This window comes from Microcaecilia unicolor, chromosome 4 (assembly GCF_901765095.1).
Source record: "Microcaecilia unicolor chromosome 4, aMicUni1.1, whole genome shotgun sequence".
Taxonomy (NCBI): Eukaryota; Metazoa; Chordata; class Amphibia; order Gymnophiona; family Siphonopidae; genus Microcaecilia; species Microcaecilia unicolor.
In genome coordinates, this window is record NC_044034.1 from 291,903,835 (window position 1) to 291,916,655 (window position 12,821).

General features: G+C 40.7%; 1 protein-coding gene across 2 annotated transcripts in view; it reads right to left on the reverse strand.

Annotated features, from left to right (window-relative positions):
• LOC115469246 (pulmonary surfactant-associated protein B-like) overlaps positions 1-11,230 on the reverse strand; it is a 37,757-nt gene extending 26,527 nt beyond the window's left edge. For both annotated transcript variants that reach the window (XM_030201690.1, XM_030201689.1), the window contains exons 1-2: positions 11,123-11,230; positions 6,662-6,795 (exon numbers count right to left, since the gene is read on the reverse strand). In XM_030201690.1, the coding sequence (XP_030057550.1) occupies positions 6,662-6,795; positions 11,123-11,210 (222 nt within the window). In that variant the 5' untranslated portion in view covers positions 11,211-11,230. The remainder of the gene's footprint in view (positions 1-6,661; positions 6,796-11,122) is intronic.
• Between the last annotated feature and the right edge of the window lie 1,591 nt (positions 11,231-12,821).

Genomic DNA, 12,821 nt, shown 5'->3' on the forward strand with positions numbered 1-12,821 from the left:
GGTTCTCATCCTTCCATCTCTGATCTCTCCACAGACCTCATCTTCCACCCTACTATGCCATCTCTCTCCTAAATCACCCATTTTTACTCATTTAACTTTCTGTCTCAGATTCTTCTCTTCCAGCACCTCCCCCTCTACCTTATCTTATCCTGGCTCCATCCCAGCTCCTTTGTTCTTAACTTATTTTCTTTCAGCAGCAACCTTTTTGGGATCCTGTGGCATATTTTTTTCTATGTTTCTTACATGCATTTTGCTTTTCTATCCTTATCTCTCCACTCTTATCTTACCCCAGCCTTTGAAAGCATTCTTTCCCTCTATAACAGTGATGGGCAACCTTTTGAGCTTGGTGTCTCAAAATTCGCCAAAAAACCGAGCATAACTCGGGTGGTGTGTCACTTTGAGAAAAATCACTGCTACTAGGACCGCCCCCGGGCCCTCCCCCCTACCCACCTGAGGTCGCTGGGCCCCCCCTCCACCCGCTACCGGGCCCAGAACTAACCTTAAAGCCTCCTTTCACGTCGCAGCAAGCAGCAGCAGGGCAGACCTCTCCTCCTTCCTTCTGTGCTCCGCCCTTGCGGACGTTATGTCAGGCAAGGGCGGGACACGGAAGGAAGGAGTGGCCTGCCCTGCTGCTGCTTACGACGTGAAAGGAGGCTTTAAGGTTAGTTTCCGGGAGCGAGGAGGGAGGGCAGACCACACTGCGGCGCGCGCCGCGTGTCATTGAAAATGGCTACACGTGTCAGTGCTGACACGCGTGTCATAGGTTCGCCATCAGGGCTCTATAAAGCTATTTCTTTTCTTCTCTCACCACTCTACACTACCCTGCAATTTCTCTCTGTTCCCCCTCTTTACTCTCTCTCTAGTCTCTTTTCTTTCCTCCCATGGACATCTCTCCTCTTTCCAGGTATTTGCTTTTCTCTCCTATCTCCTCTCTAGGTTTCTGATATTTTTCTTATCATGTAGCAGTTCTCCATCCTATTTGTGGGCAAAGAAAAACTTTTTTTATTTTATTATTCATTTTGTTTTGGAAAACTTTTGGTTTGTCTTTCTGTTTTCGTGTGTGCTTACATAGTGTTAGCACATACTAAAATATTTAGTGAATGCTATAATGATTTAATGCATGCTAAGAGAATAACACAAGAACATAAAAATAGCCATACTGGGTCGGACCAATGATTCATCTAGCCCAATATCTTGTGTCAAACAGTGGGCAATCCAGGTCACAAGTACCGGTTGGGCAGACTGGACCAACTGTACAGGTCTTTATCTGATGTCATCTACTATGTTACCTGGCAGAATCCCAAATAGTTACCAATTCTAGGGAAAGCAGTGACTTCCCCCATTTTATCTCATTAGGAGACTATCATTTTTTCCTCCAGGAACTTGTCCAAACCTTTTTTAAACCCAGATACACTAACTGGATTCCAGATTTATTCCAATACCCAAATCAAATGATTTAGTTTTATCAGCAGAAGCTGATTTTCAACTGGTGGCAAGTATTTCTTTTTTCACCAAGCTGGTTGAAATCCTTTTGAGCCATCAATTTGCTAAATATTTAGATATGTTTTCTTGTTTACATCCCATTCAATTTGGATGCTGATCACAACAAAGCACAGAAACTTTGCTATTGGTGCTAACTTCAGAGATTAAAAAACAGCTTAGCTTTGGCAAACAATTAGTTTTGCTTCAGTTCGATATTTCGGCTACATTCGATTTAGTGGATCATTTTTTAATGATCAAGAGATTGAGTGAGATAGGGTTATCAGGACCTGTTCTTAATTGGTTTACTGATTTCTTGTGCAATTGTAGTTATTGTATAAGAAAGGATAGTATCTGGTTTCAGTCTTGGAACCCTGGTTGTGAAGTAACCCAGGGCTCTCCTTTATTCCCATTACTTTTTAATCTTGTTATGTCCACCTTGGGATCAATTGGTTTAAACGATAGGGCCCCTTTTACAAAGACATGCTAGTGTTTTTAGCTTGCGCTAAAAACAGGACTTTTTTGAGGGGGTACTTGGGGGGTATTGAGTAATGGCACCTTTTCCATTGTCTGCTAAAATTGACCCATGAACCCCAAGTTTTAATGAAAGTGCTCGGGCTCTTCACACCAATTCTGCCTTGTCATAGATTCTGTGGCTGGTTGCAGGAGGCCTGGCTATTGTGGGGTGGGCCCCTCAGTGATTACCCCACCCCTGAAGAGTGGCCTAGCATTTGAGTATTGGCACCTTTTTTGATAGAAAAAATGCACTGGCTAAAAATAAGCCGTGTGTTAAATGCTAGAGACATCCACATATTCCTATGGGCATCTCTAGCATGTGCTAAAAACGCTAGCGCACCTTTGTAAATGATCTCCTTAATTTTTTGACTTTAAAAATTTGACACTGGTTGTTTCTTATCAAATTTGTTTTGCTTCATATACAAGCCTATATCTTTTTTAAGGTGTTATGTTTGACTTATCAATCTTTTTACAGTGCTACCTCTGTGTTTGTAATCAGCTTATTAATTAAGATATAGCCTAGATTTTCCCTTAGTCTTTAGGATCAATTAATATTGCATTATCCATCTGTTAAGGGTTTGCACTCAAAGTGCATGTTTAACTCTTTTTTTTTTTTTTTTTTTTCCCCTTTTCAAGTGACTTCTTTTTGGAATGGCTTACCTGTATTTATCAGAGCTGAAGTAAATTATTTATCATTTTGGAAAAAAAATGAAAACTTTTCTATTTGATAAATTTTGATTGTTTTTTTTTTCATGTGTTACTGTCTCTTCCCAATTTTGTATTGGTCTCTTAGGGGCCCTTTTACTAAGCTGCGTAAGCGTCTACGCACACCCAACACATGCCAAAATGGAGTTACCGCCCGAGTACTGTGTGGCTTTTGCAGTAATTTCACTTTTGGCACATGTTCGATACACACAGCCAAAAAATAATTTTTATTTTTGGACACGCATATCAGATGCGTGCCAAGTGGCATTTGATGCGCATAGGTCATTACCGCTCAGTTACCACATGAGACTTTACCGCTGTCAATGGCTAGCGGTAAGGTCACAGACCCAAAACGGACACACAGCAATTTTGATTTTGCCGCACATCCATTTTCGGCAAAAAGTTTAAAAAGGCCTTTTTTACAGGTGCGCTGAAAAATGGGTCGGTGCGCGCCCAAAACCCATGTCTACACTACCCCAAGCCATTTTGTTCAGCACACCTTAGTAAAAGGACCCCTTATTTTGTAAACCACGTTGGATCTCTTTGGCATAAAGCAGTTAATAAGCTTTCATAGTATTATATATATATAAACTATTCTTTGAGTGAAAGAATATTTCTTCCTATTTGCTTTAAAAATATTACCATGTAACTTTATTGAGTGCCCCCTAATCTTTGTATTTTTGGAAAGAATAACCAGTCAATTCACATTTACCTGTTCTATACTAGGGTTTTGTAGACCCCTATCATATCTCCCCTTAGCTGTCTCTTTTCCAAGCTGAAGAGCCCTACCCTCTTTAACCTTTCTTCATATGAGAGGAGTTCCACCCCTTAATCATTTTGGTTACTCTTCTTTGAACCTTTTCTGATTCTGCTTTATCTCTTTTGAGTTATGGTGACCAGAATTGCACACAATACTTAAGGTGAGGTTGCACCTAGAGGCATTATATTATTATTTGTCTTATTTTCTATCCCTTTCCTAAAACTTCCTAGCATTCTGTTTGTTTTTTGGCTACTGCCACACACTGGCTGAAAGATTTCAGTGTACTATTCACAATGACACCTAGAGTTTTTTTTCTTGGGTGCTGACTCCTAAGGAGGAATCTAACATCAGGTGACTATGATTTGGATTATTTTTCCCAATGTGCATCACATTGCATTTGTCTATATTAAACTTAATCTGTTATTTGGATTCCTAGGCTTCCAACTTCTTAAAATCTTCCTGCATTTTTTCACAGCCTGCATGCATTTGAAGAACTTTGAATAGGTGTGCTAGCAGTTTTAGCTTGTCATAAAAATCAGCTAACGCTAAACACTGAGACTGCACATTGGAATATAATGGGCATGTGAGGTGGTATACAGAATACTGCCCCTCACCCTTAAGGATGATCCCTCAGAAAGCCTGAGCTACCTTAAACCCATTAGTTCTGCCCAGAGAGGAAGTGAGATGGGAGAGGTGGAGCCAAAGCTATAGGAAGGAGGAAGTATAAAAGATAGGCCAGAATGGGGGTTAAGGAGGCCCAGGGAAGGAAGAATTGAATCCTTATCATATGCCTCTACAACTTATGTCTAGCGACTGTGAATTGGTTGAGGTAAGCCACTTTTGTATTTGAGACTTGTAACCCTTGCCTGAGGTCTGACTAGAGCCAAACCTGGAACTCAGAGAGAGAAGAGCTTACAGGCTCTTCTTGGGGCATGGCAGCCAACATCCTCAGACTGCGTTTGGGCTTTGTCAGCCACAGACCCTGGTTAAAACTGTATTCGTTGAACTAGAGACTTTTCACCTTTTGTTCCTGGTCCTGTGATGTAACAGGCTCCAGGTTTTCTGTTAATAAAGCACTTTTTTTTTTCAGTTTTACACCTTTGTCCACCTGTGTTATTGAGCAGGCCCAACCTCAACCCTTGCTTGTGGTATCACAGGATACCTCAGTGTTTAGTACCAGTTGATTTAAAAATGCTAGTGCACCTTAGTAAAAGACTCCTTTAATCAAATCACTTGTCATTCTGATTTCCAGATCATTTATAAATACGTTAAATAGCACTGGGCCCAGTACAGATCCCTGGGGCACTCCACTATTCACCCTCCTCCAGTGGCTGAAATGACCATTTAACCCTACCTCTGTTTTCTATCCATTAGCCAGGTGCTAATCCATAACAGAACATTGCTTCCTATCCCATGACTCTTTAATTTTCTCATGAGTCTCTCATAAGGGACTTTATCAAAAGCTTTCTGAAAATCTGGATACACTACATGAACTGGTTCATCGTTAGCCATGTGTTTATACATGCCTTGAAAGAAATTAAGTATATTTATAATTCTATAAAGTGTGCTAAAATACAGCATGCTGAGCATGAATTGTATAATGGCAACTGGGTGCTATAATAAAATACCAGTGTAAGTTGATATTTATGTGCTAACATTTAGATGAACACACTTATGCCATGTCAACAGGAGGTGTAAATACACACACCTAAATGCAGCACTTTAGTGCATAAAAGCCACTATTATATAACTTATGCACATAAATATTTGATATGCCCATGTCCCGCCTACTGCATGCCTTTCATTTAAGTGCTATGCGACTTGCACACTAAAATTTTAGAATATCATTGAGTGTGCACATAAGTGCTTTTATTCTGTACTCATAGTGCATAAATGGTGCTTCATTTAGGCACTAAAAGGTATTAGAATTAGGGGGTTTATGTACTTAAGTAGCCTTTTATAATATTTCTCGAGGACATACACATGTGAAAAGTAGGTGCACAGAAACATACAAGCAAACATTCAGGCTCGGCTGTGAGCCTGTTTTTTAAAATGCTGACTGTGGTGTTTAGAAAACACATATACAGTATTCAGCATCACTAAATGGACAGTTGCAGCACTGAATATAAGTGCAGAGAGCACTCACCAATATTCAGACACTATCCATATAGCAGAGAGATTTTGTTTAGGACGACTTTTTCTCTGGCCTAAGTTATCTGTATGTCAGGGGTATAGCCAGACCCCCAAATTTTGGGTGGGCCTACCATCAAAATGGGCGGGCACAATGTCCTTTCTGCCTCCTCCATGCTCTCCATGCCCCTCAACTCAAATATTAAACTCCTGAGCTGGCAGGTATCCCCAATGATTTTCTGGGCAATGCTTAAATCTGCAGCCAGTGTCTTCTTAAACTGTGGCTTTGGCATTTAAATCTATTCTGTGGTACTCTTCCAGAGAGTGAGCGGTGCCGAAATATGTGGAAAGCAGTGAGCACTGCCAGTTCTATGGAGTGCTTTGAGGTTTGGGTCTCTGTTGGCAAGAGATTAATGCTATGAAGTAGGCTCAAGGGTTTGTGATAGCTGGGCACTATGGGAGACCTAATAGCCTGGCCACTGATATAAATCTGATGCCTCCATTTCCTTTTTCCCTCTTTTTGCTTTAGTTGCATTTTTCTTTTCCCAACATTGCAAGCCCTTTTGTTCCCTTTTTACTTATGATTGTTTATGTGGAACATTAGTTGGCATTCCTCATTGAGGATTGTTCTCCTTAAGTTTCATTGATAGTTCTATGGATAGTGGCAATGTTCAACCTCTTCGCTGTCCTACCTTAAACCACATAGCTATTGGGACAGTGACTGAATATTACCGATTATCCTTTGGTGGAATGCCCACATCCTGATCTCTCTCTCATTCAGCACTAATAGTACTGGGCATCTGTAAGAATTCTCAGCAGCAGTACAGGGATAGCACCACTGAAAAATCACAGAAAAAGGTTCTTTCTTCAACAATATATTGTCAAGTGCTTTAAAAGATTGGGCCATTTATGTTGTTTCAAAAGAAAAGATCATCTCTAGTACAGACTGCTTGGTTCAGCTATGGCCTCTCTGCCTGCTGGCTGGTTCAGTTCTGCCTCAGGTCTAGGTATGGTGGGAGAAGAAAGGGTAGTGGGTTGGGGGGGGGGGGGGGGCGGAGGCTAGGTACGTACCCCTTCTTTTTTCTTCCATACAGTTTGCATACAGTGTTCCAGTTTTCTACATTGAATTGCTGTCACAAGGTTCTGGCACCAGAACTCTGGACCCTGTCCACATTCATCTTGATCCAGAATTTTTCCAGTTACAACTAGAGAGAGAGAAAATACAGTAACATTTTGAAGCATTACAATGTTAGAGATTGTGAATCTCCTGGGTCACTGCCACATGTGGGACTTCGTACATCCTGAAACATTACTGTGGTAAGGACCTGAATCTCCTGGGATATTACCACATGTGGGACTTCAAACATTCTGAGGGTGTCATAGGGCCCCTGAATCTTCTAGGACATTACCACATGAGGAACCACAAACATCTTGAGACATTACTGTTAGAGGAACCCTAAATCTCCTTGGACATTATTACACTTGGGACCTCAAACATCCTGAGATATTACTGTGATAGGACATTATGGGACTAATTTTAAAAGCATTTAGACTTACAAAGTTCCATAGGTTAATATGTAATTTGTAAGTCTAAGTAGTTTGAAAATATGCCTCGAAGGGCATAAAGTAGCATTTGGACATTTTTCTAAAAAAAAACCCATCCAAATTGCAATTTTCGAAACTTGGAATTGAAATGGGGTTTTTTTTTTCTGCAGTGCATCCAAATCACAAGGGGGTGTGTTGGGAGTGTGTCAGGGGCAGGATTTGGGCATTTCTAAAACTTGGACATTTTTCTTCCAATGGAACAAAACCAAAATGTCCAGGACTAAAACTAAAATATTTTGAGTTAGATCTGTTTTAATAATGACTAAGCCACAAAAAGTGCCCTAAATGACCAGATGACCACTAGAGGAATAAAGGAAGGACTTTCCCTTACTCCCCAGTTTTAACAGACCCCCAAAGATGTGAAAGAAACAGTATATACCAGCCTCTATGACAGCCTCAGATGTTATGCCAGTCCTATTAGAGCAGCAAACAGGTCCCTGGAGTAGCCTAATGGTCGGTGCGGTGCATTGTGGACAAGGGGACACAGGCCATAGTCCACTCTGTTACACTTGTGGTGGAAAGTGTCAGCCCCCAAGACCCACCACAATCCTGCTGTACCCACATATAGATGACGCCAGCAGCCATAAGGGCTATTGTAGTGGTGTATAGTCGTGCATAGTAGGTTTTTGGTGGGTTTTGTAGGGCTCCCCATACAATATAAGGGGGTAATGGCGAGATGTGTACCTAGGATCTTTTATGTGAAGTCTACTGTAGTGCCCCCTAGGGTGCCCCACTGCTCTGCCGGAATGCCTGTGTGGCCAGTTTACTAAGAATGTTGCCCCCCCCCCCCCCCATATATCCAAATGGCTTGTTTTTATGTGTTTTTCCTTTGGACTTTTTGTTTTTGGAAAATGGTACTAAAAGATAGACTCACTGAACACAAAAATGTCCAGCAAATAGCCATTTTTGAAACAAAAAGTTGGACATTTTTGTGATTTGAAAATGCCCATGTTTGCTACTGGAGATTTAGACATCATATTGAAAATGCCCCTCTAAATCTGCTGGGACATTACCACATGAGGGACCTCAAACATCCTGACAGATTACTTTGATAGGACACCATAAGAGGGTCATTTTAGAAATGTCGTCCAACTCAGAATGTGGACATCCAGGTTAGTATGTCACAAATGAACATCCCATCTCACATGTATTTTAGATTAGGATACAGCCTGTTTTAAAATACATGTGAGATGGATGTCCATGTGCTGGAAATGTCCAGCATGAAAATCCATTTTACAAACTGAAACATTCAAATTATGAACAGGGGAAAACAAGGGCCACACAGACATTCATGCACAGCAGAGAGATAGACTAATGGTTAAAGTAGTAGTTTGAGAATCAGGGGACATAGGTCCACATCCAACTTCAGCTGTTTCTGATTTAAAAAAAAAATACAACTGTACCTGAATATACACTACTTCAATACCTTGCAGGTGTCTTATATATTCAGGAACAGTAGGTATTTTTCTGTCTCTGGAGGGTTCACAATTAAAAAAAAAAAAAAAAAAAAGCTGATGTGAGATTTGAACCTGGGTCATCTGATTCCCAGTTTACTGTAATAACCATGAGGCTACTCCTCAGATCTATATACTGCTCTGTTAAGAATGTCCATAATACCTGAAGCTGTCATACAGCCTGGTATCCCTTGCCAGTTTCACATTCAGGGGAGAGGGAGGGGGGACAGAAACCGTTGGGGAATTAAGGAGATGCCGTGCCTTAATTGCTCAAACAGAGCTCCATTCTGTAACCTGGATATGATAAGTATCAGTTCTAAATATGGACAGCCATCTTTTTAGGCATGGACATCCGTTCCCCTTCTGTGATCAGAATTGAACATCCACATTTTGGGCCCTCCCTAGCCCCACCCAAAACAGCCCAGACCATACCACTCTGCCATGTAGACATATTGCCATATGGACGTACTGCAGTGTTAGACTTCCATATCCTGCCTTTGTAAAATTGGGATTTGGAAGTCCATGCAATATGGACATCAAAATGCCAATTTTCAGACATCCAAAACGAGAACAGAGCTTCTAAAATAACCACCTAAATCTCCTAGGACATTACCGCATGCAGGATCTCGAACATCCTGACACATTACTATGAAGGACCTTAAATCTCCTGGAACATTATGACATGCAAGGCCTCAAACATCCTGACACATTTCTGTAATAAGGACCTTGAAGCTCCTGGGACATAACCACACCTGGGACCTCAAACATCCTGACACATTACTGTGATAGGGACCCTGAAGCTCCTGGGATATTACGACATGTGATGCGCTAACACTGTGCTTTCAGTTGTATATCTGCAGATTTGTGAACATTACTTATGTAAAGGAGCACTGGAACCCACCCCAGCACCTATGTCCTCCACAGAAACTGTTGTTTGAACCTCTTTGAGGCAGCCATGATAACTTGGAGTTGCGTTCAGTATATCTGTTGGGATGTGATAGTGGCCTTTGAAAGACATATTCCTGGTTTAGTTTTTATATTTTTGTGCAAAAATTTGTGTTACTAAAACCTCCCTTGTTTATTCATGAATGTTTTATTTCCAGACTGTCCTGAACTGTCCTGACACTGTTCATGTTCTGTCCAATTACTCACTTTTGAAGGTATTTTTGCCTTTACTTAGATTACGAATATCTGGATATTTTACATTCTATTATTCTATATTATTTTGTATTACATTGTAATAATATATTTTTTTAAGTAGTCACCCTGTTCTGGCTTGTGTTCTCCTTGTTTCACCACCATTTGCTTCTCTGAGTAAAGTATTTGCATGTATTGCATGCAATAGGTTTCTAGTCGCCACAAAAAAAAAAAAATCAAAACTGTTTTTACCACATTTCTGCTTGATTAGAAATGTATAGGGGGAGGGGGGGGGGTCTTACCATGAAGGCCTCAACCCTACCCCTTCTTATGGAGTTAAAGGATGGTGAACACACATCTTTCTGTTAAGAATATTAATTTAGATGTGCCCTGTAATTATTTATCATGGGGGACCGTGATCTCAGTCTTTCCTTTTTTTAAAATTTATATATATTTTAAGAGGATCCTTGAACTGATTCCGGAACTGGGCTTGTGGTGCCGCAGTGACATGATGTCACTGCAGAAAAGAAACTCCATATACGTAGCAGCAGTGATGTCGGTACAATAACTGACCATATGCAGAAACATTAGATATCATGGTCGCTATCTTATGCTTGAACAATTTTTTTTCAAAATAGAAAAACCGAAAGATTGAATGCATTAACATAGCTTTGCCCAGCAGACTCAAATCAACATTACCAATTTCTGATCCGTTATCTCAACCAAAGAAAGTTCTTCTACATTTGATGTGTAAAATATTATTCTCCTGCCGAGTTCACTTACTGGATCCTTGAAGCAAAAGACCAGATAGCTCTTTCCTCCTGTCCTGACTACAACTGTATTATTTATGAGAGATGGTGCTAAATCTACTTTCCAATGTAATATAATACACTTTTTGATTGTTAGAAATAAAATACCTGGAAGGTTAATTTGAGATTTCTCGCAGATGTTTTAAGAAATAAAGAACAATCTGCAGCTATTTTTCCGAGCTTTATTCCTTTGAGCTTGTATTAATTTACATTCCCACCTAAACTGCTTGTACTAGAGCTCACATGTGGTTGTCGTGTCCTGGAGGGAGATTTTCGACTGGGCCTGCGTTTCTGACTTCACCATCTCAATGCATATGTAAATACAGTACCACAGTGCATTGGCATCTAAGTTTTACTAAAAGTTCTGGCCAAATGATCCCCCCCTCCTTTGAACTCTGTTTAAGCAATTTTCAAAATTAACACAAATCCAAAATTCTCAACTCTTACGTGCACAAAAGGTCTGATGCTCTTTGAAAGTGCAAAGAAGCTTGCCTTGTGGCTACAGAAGGTACGAGAGCTACCCTTACCTGCGCTCACACAGATCCAGGAGAGGATGGCAAGCCCTGCTGCTGGCATTGTGGAATCGTGACCTGACCTGTGAAGTCTGTCTTTCATCAGTCCCTTTATATAAGCTGCATCCTGAGAGGGAGACAGGGAGAAGAAGGAACTCTGCAGGAGTGGGTGGAACTAAATCAGGGAGTGCTGCTATACACAGGTACCGAGAAGCAGAAAGAAGGTCTGCTTTTAAAAGACAAGGTTTGGAAAATGAGATTTGGGCTGGAGACAGCAACTTGTTCTGTTCAGAACTGAGAACATTTGCTAGAGTCAATGTGTTGCCCTCGTTCATATTTCTTGGACAAGCATCTCACTCTGCCCTGAAGCTTTCGCTACTGTTTCAGTACAGAAATGCCTCTCCCCATCCCCATCCTCACTCCCACTCTCCACAGTTCTATTAATGCATCTTACTCTGCAGCACCCCCCCCCCCTTCCCTGTTAATCCAGGGCTGAGACCCACACAGGTAGCTTTGCCAATACACCTTGGTCCTGACCTGCTGCACCAGCCTAATGTTTGAAACCTTTCTAAACTTATTTTCATACTTTACCATGAGTCCTGGAGAGACTTTATAGGAATTTTTGCCTGAGATCTGCTGAACTCTCCGAGACTGCAGTGAAAATACCAGGCAGCCTGTATGTAATATGTGCACCATTTCTTTTGTATTATGACAAGAAGTAGACAGGAGCTATGTTTTCAAGCCAAGATAGGAAGACCATGCTACCTGCTAAGAGAAAATTTAGATAGCTGTTAAGACATGTCAGATCATTGAGGTTCCTCTAGTGTGGGCTGACCTGGCAGTGTGAAAAACTCAGGTCTGATATGGGAGTTCAGAATGACAGGAACTAGGGATGCTTTGAAGTTGGTGCGCACAACCCTTGGGCCACCTTTTGGCCATGCTGAGTGAGATCGCATTACTGCATTTTGATAGAAGCCCTGGTGTGTTGCTGTGTGTAGGATTGAGCGAAATGTAAAGGAATATAGAAAAGACAAAATTATTTATTTGTTTGTAATTCACACTATCCATAGCTCTGGATGGAGAATAATTACTCAAAAATAACATACAACAGAACTATTATGATACATTAAGGGGCTTGAAAGAGAAAAAACATCTAAAAAGTGGCATAAGGCAGCCTTTGGATATTTTGCTTGCCAAAACGTTCAGATCACTATTTTTGAAACCTATTTTGCAGAAGTTTATCTATGTATTTCGTCAGCACTGTATCCAAATCACATGGGGGCTTGTTGGGAGTGAGATTAGGGCATTCCAAATACTTAAGACATTTTTCTGCCGTAATGGAATAAAACCAAAACATCCAGGACTAAAACTAAGATGTTATGAGCTAGACCTGTTTTAATAATAACTAAAACAAGAACAAAGGAGTGGGAAATAGACCAGACTAACCAGAGACAAACGAGGAGACTTCAGTCGATTGTAGAGAATTTATTGGGGAAGACTCGACACAGTACCATGTTTCGGCTGGTAGCCTGCATCAGGAGTCTTTAAATAAAATACGAAACAACATCAAATGGTCAATAAACGTAGATTCAGGAGAATGGAACAATGTGGTCTTTAAAAAGACCTTTAAGTAGAAAATGCATGGGATCAGAATTGAGCTGATGTGGCTTCAAATGACTAAGCCACAAAAAAAAATGCCCTAAAAAAGCTCCAT